General features: G+C 46.9%; 1 protein-coding gene across 6 annotated transcripts in view; it reads left to right on the plus strand.

Annotated features, from left to right (window-relative positions):
- Positions 1–5,919: 5,919 nt before the first annotated feature.
- DOCK9 (dedicator of cytokinesis 9) overlaps positions 5,920–16,542 on the plus strand; it is a 275,409-nt gene continuing 264,786 nt past the window's right edge. For 4 of the 6 annotated variants that reach the window (XM_032864103.1, XM_032864113.1, XM_032864109.1 and 1 more), the window contains exon 1: positions 6,022–6,150. In XM_032864103.1, the coding sequence (XP_032719994.1) occupies positions 6,022–6,150 (129 nt within the window). Of the gene's footprint in view, positions 6,151–16,542 lie in introns of all 6 variants that reach the window. The other 2 variants (XM_032864087.1, XM_032864092.1) reach the window with 2 other exon arrangements.

Raw genomic sequence — 16,542 nt, forward strand, 5'->3', positions numbered from 1 at the left:
TCTTCCATTGTCTGTAGTGTTTTCACAGTTTGCACTTGTGGACAAAACTAACCCAAGCCCACACTCCTGATTGTCTTTGAAGAGCTAGGAAGCCCCATGTTTCAATGAACTCCGGCAAAAAGCTGCAGCTTTGATATGTAGTCGTGCTTGTAGTCTGTGAAGGGCTCCCACCCTGGAATAATGAACACAGACCAGGGCCCACATCCAGGTCCCCCAGCACGGCAAGGCTTCCTCGCCAGTCAGACCAGCCCCAGAGTTTCAGAAATCAGATAAGTTCACTCCAGTGGAATTCTTCTTTACTATCCACCACCCCCAGAAACACGAGGTACAGTAAATTTGGAGGAGCTGATAATGAACTCTGACTTCTTCTGAGTTCATTTGCCTACCCGAGGCCAGAACCATTTTTTCGTCAGGAAAGAAGAGGAAACTCTAAGCACTCCACAACAAGGTCTCTGCTTCCCTGGGGTCACCAGGATAACCCCCAAGAGCCCTGAACTCAGACTGGATTCATTTCTGATTGTTTATTGTGAAGGTTGAGGGCAGGATGTGGGACTTTTCTCACGATATCAGGGTAATAGATGGTTAAACTTAGGAAAACACATAGTTTGATACACTATTCTGTAAAGAGTGCTATAGAGTATTTTAGGGATTTAGAAGGAAGTCAGATAATATCTCTTGAAACAATTCCTACAGACTTTTAAAAAAAAATGCAATATGGATTCGTTGTCCTAGATAAATAATAGGAAACTATTGATGCTGTCTTTCATTTTATTTTTAAAGATTTATTTATTTTAGAGAGAGAACACACACACACATGCACACACATACGCAGATACACATGCATGAGTGAGGGGAGAGGGAGGAGGTGAAACTCAGACTGTCAGTTGTGTGTGAAGCCTGAGATGGGGCCCGAGGAAGGGGCTGGTGCAGGGTTCCGCCCAGATCCCCATCTTACCACCCATGAGAGCATGACCCATGAGATCATGACCCAGGAGATCGTAATCCATGAGATCACGACCTGAGTGGAAGTCACAAGACAGACGCTTAACTGACCGAGCCACCCAGGCGCCCCTTGATGCTGTCCTTTAAAGAAAGGTAAATAGAATGAATCTGGCTGGTGACAAATTCCGTCTTAAAAACAGGGGTTTTTTCCTTTTTTCTAGCTAATTTAATAGCCCCCTCTTACTTTATTATTAATTTTGTAGCAAAGCAACTATTTACTATAAAAAGAGTAGTTCAAACATGAAACAATGTTCCATGCTATAGTCTAAAACAGTTGAATTATAAATACTAATGATTATGAGAAATATAGGAGACAACTGGATATGGTCATAATAACTCCATATGTGAAAGGATGTTGAATGATATTCTTCTAAGGGTACATTATGTACATTCTGCCGCAATAAAAAAACCTCAGTCTGTTCTCCATCAGATTGTAAGAAGCTTCAGAATTTTATTATTATAAATATTGATCTCAAGTAGTGCCTTGTATACAACAGAGGCCAACATATTTTTTGTAAAATAAAGGACTCGACTTTTGTACGGAAAAAAGTACAACAATAATAGATACTTATTTTAAAAAACTCAATCGATGCAAGGATAAAATAAAAAATGATGCTCTAGGTGCTACAATCCATAGGACTCCCTAGTCTTTACAGTTGCTTTTTATCTATATCCAAAACGGACATGCTTCTTCAAGATGTAAGCAGGAAAAGAGTTTGAACTAATTATGGATCATTAAGGTACCTAGAAATCCTAAAAGCAAACCTAACAAGGGAATGATGCAGTAAGAGGTTATGATCAAAACACGGAAAATGCTTGAATTATAAGGATTTGGGTGTGGTAGTTATTCAGATGCAAATTTTCCAAACCGGCTGCAATTACATTTCATTCCTACTACCTCCTAGTATCATCCTCAACAGAAAGGAAACCTTTCTTCCTATGGCTTCAGAACAACAAACATGGGTCACTTCCTGAAGCTAAAATAGATGGATGTCTCTTCCACGAAACCAATACCAGGCGTCTCCATTCCACGCAGTGCCCTGGCCTGGAGGAGGCACTCACCCTTCTATAAGGGGTGACTCCTCTCTCATGAGAGTTAATGCAGTAGTAAAAACTTAAACAATTCTAGGTCTGCTCTGGTGGGGATTTAAAAAAAAGGAGCCTTGGTAAGTGTATTTATTTATTTATTTATTTATTTTTTGGTCAGTGTATTTATATCCAAGGATGGCCGTAATAAAGAACCACAAACTGGGTAGCTTAGAACAACAGAATGTATTCTCTAGACCTGGAGGCTAGAACTCTAAAATCAAGGTGTCAGCAGGACCGTGCTCTGTCCAAAGGCTCAAGAAAAGAATCCTTCTTTGTCCCCTCCAGCTTCTGGTGGTTGCCAACAATCCTTGGCATTCCTTGGCTTGTAGACGCATCATTCCAATCTCTGCCTCTGTTGTCACAGAGCTTTCTCCTTGTGTGTCTGTGTCTCTCCTCAGAAGGACATCAGTCACTTTGGTCTAGTATGACCTCATTTTAGTTATTTATTCAATTTTTTTTTTTTTTTTTTAGTAATCTCTATACCCAGCGGGGGGCTTAAACTCACAACCCTGAGGTCAGGAATCATGTGTGCCACTGACCAAGCCAGCTAGGCGCCCCCAGTATGACCTCATTTTAACTTGATGACATGCGCAAAGACCCTATTTGCAAATTGAGACCACATCACAGGTAGCAGGGTTAGGATTCCATATGTCTTTTTAGGAGATGCAATTCAACCCAGAACAGTAAGGAACAAGTTTCTGCTCAAACTTAAACATGAGAAATGTCCCGTTTATTAACAACACACTTCACCGGGGGAAAATAAAAGGCTCACCTTTGGGTTGCTGGGAAAAGCCGCATTCCTGGGCTTAGTTCACATAGTCCACGCCTCCTCCTTTGACTGCAAGAACTTGCGTTTGAGGGGCACCTGGCTGGCTCTGTCAGTAGAGCATGTGACTGCTTGCCTTTTTTTTTTTTTCTTTTTTAAAAGATTTTACTTATTCATTTGAGAGCGAATGTGCAAGTGAGAAAGCAAGAGATCACAAGTGACAGAGGGAGAGGGACTGGGAGAGGGAGAAGCAGGCTCCCTTCTTAGCAGAGAGCCCCAGGCAGGGCTGATCCCAGGTGACCTGAACAGAAGGCAGACACTTAACTGACTGAGCCATCCAGGCACCCTGAGCATGTGACTCTCAATCTCAGGGTTGTAGTTTCGAGCCCCATGTTGGGTATACAGATTACTTAAAAATAAAATCCTAAAAAAAAAGAAAAAGAACTTGTACTTGATTAGACATTGGGGCACCTGGGTGGCTCAGTCAGTTAAGCATCTGCCTTCAGCTCAGGTCATGATCCCGGGGATCAAGCCCCATGTCCAGCTCCCTGCTCAGTGGGGACCCTGCTTCTCCTCCCTCTGCTGCTCCCCCATGTTTGTGCTCTCTCTCTCTCTCTCTCAAAGAAATAAAGTTAAAAAATAAAAATAAAAAAGGCACTGTCAGTAACTACTGCCAGCACCTTACACTCTGCTTCCTAAATGAAAATCTGCCCAATCTAGAAGCTAACCAGTTAGTAAGCAAGCATGGAATTTAGAATTGGTAGAGACATGGGTGAAATTAGGAGAAGGTTTGGGGAAACCTTTCACTTTCCGGACATACGTGCTCTCTCTTTTCTTTAACTTACATGTTTCTTAAAACAAAAAGGGAAAGGAAGAAAAAAAGAAAACCTCACAACCGGTATGCTTTTGCTATTGTTTTTAATTAAAAAAAAAATTCATGATCGGTTTGCCTTATATGTTAGTATATACGCTTTAGAGAGCCAAGGTAACACAGTGGGGTAAAGGTTTATGCTGCCTGGGACTACTTCAGGAGTTGAAGCCCGAAGGGAAATCTTAATTTAGGATTCTCAGACCAGGATCTAATAGTTTAGCTAAGAAGGGAGCTGACGTACCCCTGGGCGGCCCAGAGGTGTAAATGCGGAACGTGCCTGGTCACACAAAACAGCGCAAGCACCCCCGAAGGGCAGGGAGATAGGGGCCTGCACCCGCCTCACCGTGTGGGGGTCATCCGGTTCTACGCTAGGAACACGAGAGGGCTGGGAAATGTCTAGGCTATTCCCTTAAATCGCTGAGGAGGAAATGGGTTAGTGTGAATTGTTTTTATTATCATTCATTACTTGTTTCGTGTATCATCCAGCCCGTCAGGCTCACTCAGAGCCACATCCTGCATTCCAACCTACTAAGGAAACAATCCAATCCAGCGAGCTTCTATTGAGCGCTAACTGCATGCCTAACCTCCAGTTGTATTATGCACCAGACCTGCCCGTGAAGGCCTGAACCGCGGTGTTCTGCTTCCTACATGAAGACTGGGTTTCCCCTACCCCTTTAAGATTCCGAGCTAGGCCAGTGTTTGGCTTTCTGGTGGGGTGGCCAGAAATGGGCGTCCTCCTTCCTTGCGGGGGGAAAAAGGCTTCGACGCCTCAGGGAACTTGGGCTGGAGCGGTGGCGGCGATCCCCCCGAAGGCCTGCTTCAAGATACCACCGCGAGCTGCGGAATCCGACCTGGCAGGTGAGGAGCTGTCCATCAGCAGGCAGTAGGCGTGGCCTGCACAGATCGGCCAATCCGCGGAGTCGCCTATCCCCGCCCCGGGAACCCGCCCAAACCCAGACGACTGAGCATGCGCTCGCAGCCCAGCTCAAATTCCTCCCCCCCCCCCCCCCGTACGCCCTCTCCCCGCCCGGGTCAGACTTAGGCTGCTCAGGGTTTCCTCAGAAAAGAGGGGAACAGGGGACAGGGTGGTGGGACCCCGTAGGGATGGGAAAGCGGCAAAGCCTGTGTGAGGAAGTTCCCGAGATGGGTGGCTGTCGCTAGCAGCCGCCAGCTCCTGGGTTGCGTTGGGCTCGCAGGCCGGCGCTTCTGGGTTTCCCGGGCTCCGAGCCTTGCGGTCCTGCCCGGCCGCGGACCGGCGGCAGGAAGGCATGAGGTGTCGCTTCAGCCTCGCGCAGGTTATTATTTTTCCTCAGTTTATAGTAGAAATAGGCGAGGCTCAGAAGTTTCGATCCCGCCCAAGGTGACGCAGCAGGTCGTCGTTGGGGGCCGGGGGTCTGCGTGACTCGCAGCGACTGTCCCGGCCCGCGCCGCTCCTCGCCCGGGGGCGATCCGGAGGCTCCCCGCCATTCGCGCTACGCCGCTGAGGGCTTTTAGGCCGAGAAGCGCCGCTGCGAGAGCTTGTGGCGCTCCCCGCCGGGTCCCGGACAGGGCGCTCCATCCGGCTCCGTGCTCCCTCCGTGCCGCATCAAGTCCACCTTCCCGAAACCCCAGAGCCCCGGCCGCACGGGGGGCGTGGTGCCACCGAGCCCGCTCCCTGCCGCGGAGCGTGGGGTCCCACTATACAGGCGCCGGTTCCGGGGACTTGGTCCCGCTCCAGCGCCAGACCGTGCGCCCTGTCAGCGGCGTGCGCGGCCTTCACCTCGGGTCTTCGGACTAGCGGCCCAGGAAGCAGAGGGGTCGGAGGGGGGCGCCCCACCCGTCCGGTAGCCCGCGTCCCGCCACCTCGCTCCCGCGCCGAGCAGCGCCCGCGGGGCAGACCTGCCGGGCCTTCCGTCCCGCCGCGCCGCCCCTCCTCCTCCTCCCGCCCCGCCCCGCCCCGCCCCGCGCCGGACACCCCGCCCCGAGGAGGCGGCCCGGCGAGCGGCCGCCGAGGGAGACCGGTGGCATGGGGGTGCCGCCACCGCCACACTCACGGTCGCCCCTCGCGAGCCCGGGCGCTACTCTGAGTGCGGGGGACCGCGGACGTCTCCGGGGGCGCCTCGGGGCGTGACACGGTGCGGAGGGCGCGACTCGGGTTGCGCCGCCAGGACGCGCGGCGAGGGGCAGGGGGAGCGGGCGGGCGGCGGCGCCGGGAGCTGCGGGCGGGCCAGGCCGGGCGCTCAGGGCGCACCTGGCGGCGGCGCGGCCGGGCCGGACCGCGGGAGCTGGCGCAGCGGCGGCCGTGACGGCGAGGATGTCGCAGCCGCCGCTGCTCCCTGCCTCGGCGGAGACTCGGAAGTTCACCCGGGCGCTGAGTAAGCCCGGCACGGCGGCCGAGCTGCGGCAGAGCGTGTCGGAGGTGGTGCGTGGCTCGGTGCTTCTGGTGAGTGTGGGACCACGGACGGTGGGAGGCGGGCGGGCGGCCACCTCCTCCACGCTCCTCTAAGTCGGTCGGGCCCAGGCCGAGCTGCACGGCTCTGCTGGGTCTGCAGGATTAAGAGGTGGTGGATGCTGGACAGGAGCGAGGGGAAGATCCTGGAGGGCAGCAACTTCCATATCCCCACCCCGAGTCTGGGGTCTTCTCCCCACTGTTGCCCCTTCCCTCCTGGGAAATTTCCTGGAAGTGAGGGGGTCATCTCCCTCAACTCCGCCCTCCGCCCCCCCCCCCGCAAGTTTACCTTCCTCTGCTAATTGGGGCTTTATACTTCCTTGCCCCCATTCCTCCCGCAGTCCCCGGCTCTTCCGGTATTCTGGAGGGTCTTGGCACCTGTGGTCTTGAGGGCTGCAGGGGAGTGGAGGTGAGGGCTTCTTTTTCCAGTCGGTAACCCGGGTGAGAGGTGGCCCTGCGCACCCTTAGGGTGGGCTGAGCTCCAGAAGGGAAGCGGTTCTGCCCCCTCCCCTTAAACCGGCTTCCTGAGGTTTGGCCTCCTCTTACAAGGGTTAGGGGGCGTGATAGAAACCCTTGGTAATTTCAGCGTTGGTGCAGATTACCAAAAAGTTTGGGGATTTGAAGCAAGTGAAACAAACAGCCCCAAGAGTAACCTGGTCGTAACAGAACATCTTTAAAGAATGGGCCCCTGGGTGTAGGAAGATGAAGTTTTAAATCGACTTTTCTGTAGCCAGGGCTGGCCCTGCTATACTTGGAAACACAGTACACCCAGATCACTTGGAAGGTGCAGGAGAGGAGCGACTTCTGACGGCAGCATGTTCTCTGGGGCAGCTGGAAATTTTTAGTTGCTCCTTGCATTGTTGTTGGTATTTGTTTTCTGGAAAGGGGCTTGTCTGTGGGTGGGAGATTTGTGGTGTTTGTTGGAATGATGCAAGAAGATGGGCCTTGGAAGTGATTCTCTGTGCTTTGGGGTGCTGTGTGTGAGATATTGTCCTGTTGAGTGCAGGGGCCCTTAACACAGGAGCCAAGGCATCATTCTGGTGGCAGATAGATGCCCTTCCTGAGCAGACACAGGATGACATGAATGATGTTTGTGGAGATTGGAGATGAGGCTTTGCTGGTTTCCATATCCAGCTTGCTTAGTTTGATTTTTCTCTCAATTGATAGCTCTGCCAACTCACCCCAGATTCCTTAAACTCCAGTCTGCCAGTAATAAACAGGGATTTTATTTTTTCTTTTCTATTGAACTTGATCAGTTGATGGAAAGAGTAGAGCAGAGTTGGGAATAGACCAGAACCTGGCTTCTCCTCCAAAACTCAAACTGACTTCTCTTCCTTTGGTCCAGGGAGGACTCCCTGCATCTTCTTGACTTTTGCCATTGGGTGTATGTTCAGGATAAGGCCTGCAACATCTGTGATGTCTTTTCTGTTGTTACCTGAAATTCGGTTCTTTTCACCGGGGGGCTAATGTCTTCATCAGGGATTTGAGGCAAAAGAAGAGTAAGAAAGACATGACTATGCCATGATTTCCAAAGTTCTGGCAGGCCTGACCTCAAGAGGAGGTACTGGTTTAATAACCATTAGGCTGGGCACGGAAGTTCCAAAATAGGCACACACTGCAACAGCTGTAGACGTGCAGCATTCCTTGAGTACCTGCCCTTCCTACTGGAGGCGGCCTACTGATAGTGACCTGGTAATGTCCATTCCCATGTATGACACACTTCTGTGTTACCTTATGACACCTTAATAGCACATCTGTTTTTCTTAGACACCTTCCCCATGAACAGTCAGATGCCTGGCTGGTGTCTCAGCTCTTAGTGTTGTCTGTCAGTGGTCACTTCTCTGATGAAACTGGTGATGAAACAACAAAAAAAAAATTGTAGGAAAGCAGGTGTGATCCCTGGGGCATTTGAGGGGCTCCTTGGCAGAGTGGGATGTGCGTGGCAATGGTTCTGCATTGCAGAAGGAGGAATTTGAGATAGCCTACAGATACTAAAAATTACCCGTCAGACAGGTACTCTGCCACCACCTGCTTCTTCTTGCTGCTTCCCAGTGTCCGTCAGGAAGCCACAGCAGGTGCACCTGCCACAGAAGTTCTGGTTTGGCTTTAATCTAGGAGGATATAAGGAGGTCCCCCTGATCCTTGCCGGAGGCCGAACAGCAACCCAGCCAGGGTTTGGAATTCCATGGTCTGTTCTTCCATGTTTGGATGGAAGTATTGCTCTGCTCTGTCTTGGACGACTGGGGTCAATGCTAATACAATGCCTACGTTATAGTAAAAACTCAATAAATATTCTTAACTAGCTGACCAATAAAGCAATTTTGCAGGTGGACTAAAATGAAAAATGAATAGGGTATGAATTTAACGGGCTCTTGACATGCTTCTAGCTTTGGTGAGTGGCTGGTAGTGAGATCAGAAACAACAAAATTAAATAGTTCAGTGGGTAATAAAGGGTACCACTTAAACTTTAAAAGTGAGATGTGCTCATAAATATTTTATTGTTTGATAGCTTCATTTTTCATAGGCTCAGGTTTGTGGGACTTTAAAAATGATTTTGTACTGGGACGCCTGGGTGGCTCAGTTGGTTAAGCAGCTGCCTTCGGCTCAGGTCATGATTCCAGCGTCCTGGGATCGAGTCCCACCTCGGGCTCCTTGCTCGGCGGGGAGCCTGCTTCTCCCTCTGCCTCTGCCTGCCATTCTGTCTGCCTGTGCTCATTCTCTCTCCCTCTCTCTCTCTGACAAATAAATAAAATCTTAAAAAAAAAAAATGATTTTGTACTAATTTGAAGAGCTCGAAAGTAAACATACAAAAAAAAATGGAGAGAATAGTATAATGAACCCTTATAATCCATCACACAGATTCAGTAATTATCGAAATTTTACCCAACTTTGTTTTAAGTGTCCTGTGTGTCTGTGTGTGTGTGTGTGTGTGTACGTGGGACATTGGGAATTCCAGGCCTTTGGTTCTTTTACCCCATATACCTAGTATGTGTTGTTAAAAATAGGGATATTTTGTACAGAAATATAATGCCATTATGATAAAATTAATAAATAATCTGTTGATATACTCTTCAGGTTTCCCAGATTGCTTAAAAAAATCTTTGATAGGTAGTTTGTTCTAATCAGAATTTAAACAAGGTTTGCCGACCCTTTTGAATGTGGTTCGCCCTTTGGTGAGGCTTAGAATTATTTGTTATAGAGAGGACACTCTCTGGGGTCAGGAGTCCTGGATTTTAATCCTAGAGGTTTAGTAGTTTAGACCATGGGCTCTGGAGTCCCATGGGCAGTCTTAGGCACATAGCTTATCCTTGCTGTGCCTCAGTTTCCTCATCTGTGGAGTGGAGATAATTCTGTACTTATTTTTTTTAGGATTAGTTGGGAAGATTAAATGAGTAATACAGATAAAGCTCTTTGACAGTGCCTGGCACATATTCTGCCAGCTACTTAAGTTATACTGGGCTGTCGCTTAACTTCTCTGAGCTTCAAAGTTCTATATATTTTAAAGATTTATTTATTTATTTTAGAGAGTGTGTGAGCAGGGGGAGGGCAGAGGGAAAGAGAGAGAGAGGCAGATTTCCCGCTGAGCACGGAGGAGCCTAAATGGGTCTTGATCTCACGACCCTGAGATCATGACCTGAGCCAAAGTCAAGAGTCAGATGCTTAACCAACTGAGCCATTCTGGTGCTCCAGGCTCTATTATATTAAATGAGGGGCTATACTAGATTGTTCCTAGAGTCCCTTTCCTTATCAGCATGCTTGAATTCTAAGATGCTTTTATGAGAAGTAAAGGTACTGCTACTAGTGTTCTTGACTGTAGGAAAAGTAATTTATGAATTTTTTTTTTTAGATTTTATTTATTTATTTGACGGAGATCACAAGGCAGAGAGGCAGGCAGAGAGAGGGGGGAGCAGGCTCCCCACTGAGCAGATTGCCTGATGTGGGGCTCGATCCCAGGACCCTGAGATCATGACCCGAGCTGAAGGCAGAGGCTTAACCCACTGAGCCACCCAGGTGCCCTAGTAATTTATGATTTTGGGTAATGAAAGAAGTATCCCCACAATTCCAGAATTAGCTTTCCATCATTTAGAATAGTCAGGAGGGCAGCACATTCAAAATAATACGCAAGCTCAGAAGAAAAACTTCCCCGAGCAGGGTTGAATTGTGATTGCTTTTGGAGCTCCCAAAGCATTTTACCTTGGGTCTTTCAGATTCATTAAAGATAGCATCATAATGGCCTAGATCTAACAGTATGTCACCCAAGGCTTAAAAATATCCTTTCTCTAAAAAATTTGTGTGAATATTATAACACAGGCCTTTGCATGGGTTTACCAGCCATATGCACTTGGATGTTGATGCCTAAATCACCTGGCTTCCGACTTCCTTGCTGATCTTAGTATGTTCAGCTTCTAACTCTCCTTCCATGCTCCTTGGAGATCCAGTGGTGTGAAATGAAACGAAACCAAGTTGGGTCACTCAGTTTCCTTTTGTGTTACTGGAGGGGAAGGGACAGAAGGTGTGGGATGATATTCTCCTGGACTACGTGCTTGGGGCCTTCGTCACCCTCCTAGGTCAGTCGGTTCAAGGTTCCAGTGTTATCTGAGACCTAAGTGGTGGTGGTCTTTGAAATCCTCAGGAAGGTACAACCTCATTTTGGCTGTAATTTTAAAATCAGATATGTTAGTAAATCGACAACTGAACTGGCCCGAGCATCACCTCACTGTCTTTCTCCACCCTCTGGTGGAGTCCGAACAAACAGAAATGTCCCAAAACACAGGAAGCCGGGTGGAGGCCCATCTCCAAGTAGATAATCAACAACAGGTTCTGTTTCTTCGGTTTCTGGTCCATTTGAATATTAGGAGATGGGAGGGCATTAGTAATGTCTTGAATTTGAAAAGGGAGGGAAGGAATTGTGAAATCCTGTGGATTGAGGGCCTTCTCTGTGCTAGGACTCTTTGCTGGGTGCTGAGGATGAGGAAAGTCCTTCCTCGCCTTGAGGGTTTATGATCTAAACAGGTGGACAGGTCTGTAGTTTACAAAAAGTTGGGTCACAGTATAAAGAGCACATTTAGAGGGTCAAATGGCTGGCCCCGTGAATAGAGGAAGAGGAGATGACAGAGAACTAGTGTCCGTGGGAAAGTGTTCTGAAGAACTGAATTGGACCTGGAAGATGTGGAGATAAGGGGGACTTTTTTGTTCCAGAAAAGAATAAGAGGTTGAACTAATGCTTAGAATGCCCGGGTAAGCCAAGAAGGAACAGAGCAGCTTGGGCAATGAGGGATAAGTTTTAGGAGGCAGGGAAAGACATTTTGAGAGGTACATTTCCTAACTTGGGGAACAGTTTCAGTGAGTGGCTGCGAGGACACCACAAAATAATTCTTTTTCTTCTCTTTTAAAATTTTTTTTGAGAGGGCGAGAGAAAGAGGGAGGAGGGACAGAGGGAGAGAATCTTAAGAAGGCTCCACACTTAGTGTAGAGCCTGACACGGGGTTTAGTCCCATGACCTTGAGATTATGACCTGAGCCAAATTCGAGAGTCAGATGCTTAACCTACGGAGCCACCCAGGCGCCCCTTCCTTGTCTCTTTGAGACCTATTTTAGGAAAGAGGTTCATAGCAGTCTGTGAATATATACTTCTTAGAGACATCTTCTCCTAAGTATATCTTGGGGGTAAATAATGTAATGAGTTTGTGTCATGTAGGCCCAGTGACAGGGAGAGAAAGGTCTCTGGCATGAAAAGAAAACCCTGAAATAGGCCTCAGTGTGTAAACATTTAGGGTATCATGGGAGGAGTAGTCATACATGGTGGGTGCACACCATTCAGGAAATGCTGCTGCAAAAAACCAGTGTTTATGCTAAAACCCAGCTTTTATACTAAAATAAATTATAACTAAATGTAAGAGTTACATGTGAAATAAATAAAAGAAGCGGGGATGAATAATCACGTAAGGGTGGAGTGGGATTTTTAAAGTGTTAAAGTAAAGGGAGAAACCAGTTTGGTCTGGGGCTTAGGAAGCAAGCTATGGCTTTGCCGCTGGTGAGCTGAGGCCTAGGAGCAGGTTACTTCACTGAAGCCTCAGTTTGCTCATCTGAGAGTTGGGATTATTAAACATTATTATCTTAGAGTTTTTAAAATAAAGATTAAATAGGGTCATGTATTTAAATCACTTAGTAGTTTTTAACAAATTTCAGGTCTTGATTATGTTAATAAAGGAAAAGATTGGTTATCTTGACTCAGTATATCTGGATCCAGGATTCATTGAGCACTTACTGTATCCTAGGACCTGTTTTAGGGCTTCACGCATGGGACAGTAAGTCATCACAAGGTGATACAGCTGTAAATGGAGGGTCTCGGTCTCGGACCACATGTTCCTCACCGTTCTGCCGATTGCCTTCCCATGTAAACCCTCAAACCTCTGTTTATGTGTAACAAGTAGTACCATAAATTTGAAAGTCAACAAATTTAGAAACACTAAGCACTCTATTTGTCTATATCCATATCTCAGTCACAATATTTTTTAAAAATCTATTGAGAGTTCTTACAAATCAATTACAAAAAGAAAAACACTCCCGTAGAATAATGGGAAAGGACGTTAATAGGCAATTTCTCAAAGAAAGGAGTATAATTAGCCAATAGACAGCAGACCAGAATGTTCAACCTTGTTAAAAAGTAGAGAAACATTAATTAAAACAAGCTGCCATCTTTGCCTGGTAAATTTGCAAAGGTAGAAAGGGTCTTTCAAGGATGAGTGAACCGGGCACTCCTGTTTGCAGGACTGCCCACATCCACAACTCCAGGGACTCCCATTTGCATGGCATTTCATGAGAATTGTGTCTCCTGGATTTTATGACATGATGAATGGTATAATCTTTTTGCAGTTGGGCTACATATTAGAAACTTTAACATGCTCCCATTCTTTGGTCCAGTGCTTGTGGGACTTTCTCTGTGGGAATTTCTCCTGAGGATTAATCTGAAATGTGCATGAAGTTCAGTTTCTGAAGTCATACTGCTGACTGTTCAGGGCAGAAAATGTAAAATACTGACCAACTGCAAACTATCCAAAGGTCTTGATAGTAGTCTAAATAAATTGTGGAATGGGGAGTATTTATGATGCCATTATGTTTTGTTTTCGAAGAGTAATGATGAGAAAATTCTTCCATTGCTTTTCTGGAAGGCAGGGGGCTTGTGGTTAAGTTCAGGGGCCTGGGCCTGGCTGTTTGGGTTCTGGTACCTCTTTGCTAGTAACTGCTGTGTGACCTTGGATTGTGCTCTTGCAGCCCGACTTCTGTCCTTGGTCAGGGGTGTCCTGTCAGTCCTCACCCTGTCAGCTTGTTGGTCTGTAGCATTTTAGGCCGTCCAGCTGCTCCAGTCCTCTGTCCCCTTGCTGCCCTCACCACCCAGGGGCATTCCTGAAGGGTCCCTTCTCCACCACTGGCTCGTGGAATTTAATCTCCCCCCTTCACCAAAAAGGAGTGCCACACCTTCTCTGTGATTTCTGAATCTTTACCTCAGTTTCCCTAGCCTAGACTTGCTTGTCCACTAACTTGCCTCACATGTGCACTTGGCTGTCCTGTCAGTCCCTTACGTTCAACATCTATGAAACTTAAATTGCCACTTTTCATCCCAAACCCATCCTTTTTGTGTTCTTTTCTTTACCAATAGGCATCACTGTCATGGCCACTGTCTTTGAAATCGCTCGTTCCTCCTTCCTCTCTTCTGGTTTTCTTTTGCCTTCCTCATTCCGTCATCACTGCATCCCCTATGCTCTGTTTCTGCTTCAGTCATTGTGGGCTGATGACTCCCAGAACCTCGAGGCTCAGAAAGGTTTATGTCCTTCCAGCGCTACCTCTCTGTCAAGGATGGCCGGGACATGTTATTTCACATCCTAGCACCTGGGTTGATGGGACAGCCACCATCTTAATTGTGGTGTGTCCTTGTGGAGGGCAACAGTGTGGAGACTTAGGCTTCCACACAGTCACTTTTGCTTCGGTTCCATTGACAAAAGGCACACCTAGCTCCAAGGGCAGAGAAGTACAGGCTTATCTGTGTTGTCTGCAAGGAAGCTAAAATCTTTGGTGAGCCTCGACCGCGCTCATGACTACAAACCTCTTATCCCTTTCCCTCTGTCTCCTGTCCTTATCAGTCCCTCCTGTCTTCGGTTCTTTGCTGCCTTTCTTTAATAGAGTCAAAGCCTATCCTTAAGGCTTTAATTCTGAAAACTTAACCCACCATTGCTTCCCACTGCCCTTGTAATAGGAACTTCTTCCCTTGGCCTGTAAAGGACTCTCCTTGTCACACACTTCTTGGCTGTTGCTCCCTGGTCTGGCTTTAATGGTCTCTGGATGCCAGGCTGTCTCGTACCCCAGGACCTTGGCAGAAGCTCTTACCTTTGCCTGGGATAATAATCACCTCTTGCCTCCTTCCTCATCTGCCAGGCCACTCCCCTAGGTCTTTGGAACTGTATTTACATGCCCTTGCCTCACAGAGGCCTTACCTATCCACCCAAACTGAAACAGGCCCTGCCTGTTCTCTTCCTCTGTTATGCTTAGCACAGTTTATATCTTTATTTGTGTGTATCTTTGTTTAATGTCTATTTCCCTCACTGAACTGTTTGTTCCCTGCCGTTTCTCCAGTGCCTGGCATATAGCGGGGCCTGGGGAATGGTTTATGGGTGAATGAATGACTACTGAACGTGGCGTCTTACAGTTCCGGTTGTTTATCCTTTTTTGATTCCCCATTGCCCTGAATTTCTCTCCCTGTACCTGGTTCTATTCACTTCATTCTAGCCCAGCTCCCTCTCTCCGATTAGATTTCCTAACCCTCAATTCCGTTTTGTCATTAATTTCTCATTGCCACCTGGTAATTTGGTGATATTCCCGCAGGGAAGAGTGTATCACCTCGGGGCTGGCCGTGTGTTCGCTTTCGTTTAGAAAAAGCTGGTCAGGTTGTCAGTAAATCTGTATGATCTTTGCATAGTTTTTGAAGGCAACCACGCATTTTGGTGCAAGTAAGATTCATTTCCTTTTTAAGGACCATTTGTTTTTATCAACTCTCTAGAGCTTCAGTGTGTAAAATAATACACTGGTCTAGTTCTTGTGTTAGGTATTTGGTAACTAACTCATCTGAAAACAAAATGAAATAAAACAAAAATCCAAACACCATTCAGTTGAATTGTGAGTTTTGCAAACCATCAAGAAGTATGTGGGGGCACCTGGGTGGCTCAGATGGTTAAGTGTCTGCATTCAGCTCAGGTCAGGATTCCAGGGTCCTGGGATCGAGCCCCACATCAGGCTCCCTGCTCAGCGAGGAGTCTGCTTCTCCCTCTCCCTGTGTCTGCTGTGCTGTTCCCCACTGCTTATTTAAAAAAAAAAGTATGTGGGTGGTGAAATTGTTTCTTTTGCTTTTTCTTTTTTTTGAAGTTGTTTCTATTATACATCTCTGTCACTTTTTTTTTTCCCTTCTAGGATTCCCAGAGTCCTTATCAGTGAATAGATAGCAAGGAGACTTACTATCTGATCAGAACTCTGTAATGCCAAATGGTGTGTTTGAATCTCCCCGCCCCCTTTTTTGAATTTGGCAGGGATATATAAAATTAAGATAGTACTTGGGTGTGTCTACTTCAGGACGCTGGCTGGGTTCTGAGCTTATTTTGGAGACTTGCCCATTTATTTATTATAGATTAACATTTATTGGATGTTAACTGGATTTGCTGAGAGTAAATCTAGAAGCAGATATCTATGAACTGCTTAGGGTCTCCATTGACCTCTTTATTCTCAACTTTATTCTGAAACTTTTCTTTCTTAGTTTGAGATTCACATGCTCTATTTTCATACATTTTGTCTTTTTTTTAAAGATTTATTTATTTGAGAGAGAGAAAGAAAGGAAGTCGGGGACGGGGGTAGGGCCAGAGGGAAAGAATCTCCCGCAATCTCCCTGCTGAGCACGGAGCCCTATGCAGGGCCCCATCTGAGGACCCCGAGATCGTGACCCAAGCTGAAGCCAAGAGTCAGACACTTAACTGACTGTGCTACCCAGTCGCCCCTCCATACATTTTGTCTTGACAGAAAATACATGTTCTATTGTGTGGATATTGTAATGTTCTATGGAAAGATATTTACTGTGTTAGGTTAAAAAAGCGATTATAAACAGTATATACAGAATTACTCACTTTTTGAAAAAAGTATAAGCCATATTTTGTTCATGAAAAAGTTTTATGATCTTACAGATGCTATAATAAGTCCTTCTCTCTTGTTTCAGAAATATGTTAAATATCAAATCTTTAGTTCCAGAATTCTAGAACATAGAAAGGATGGTGGTATAACCAAGTTTCTGGTGGTAGGGGGATTGTTCTTTCTAGGGATGGCGGTGGGATATAATGGATACGAACTT

Source organism: Lontra canadensis, unplaced genomic scaffold (assembly GCF_010015895.1).
Source record: "Lontra canadensis isolate GAN:19392208 unplaced genomic scaffold, GSC_riverotter_1.0 scaffold26, whole genome shotgun sequence".
Taxonomy (NCBI): domain Eukaryota; kingdom Metazoa; phylum Chordata; class Mammalia; order Carnivora; family Mustelidae; genus Lontra; species Lontra canadensis.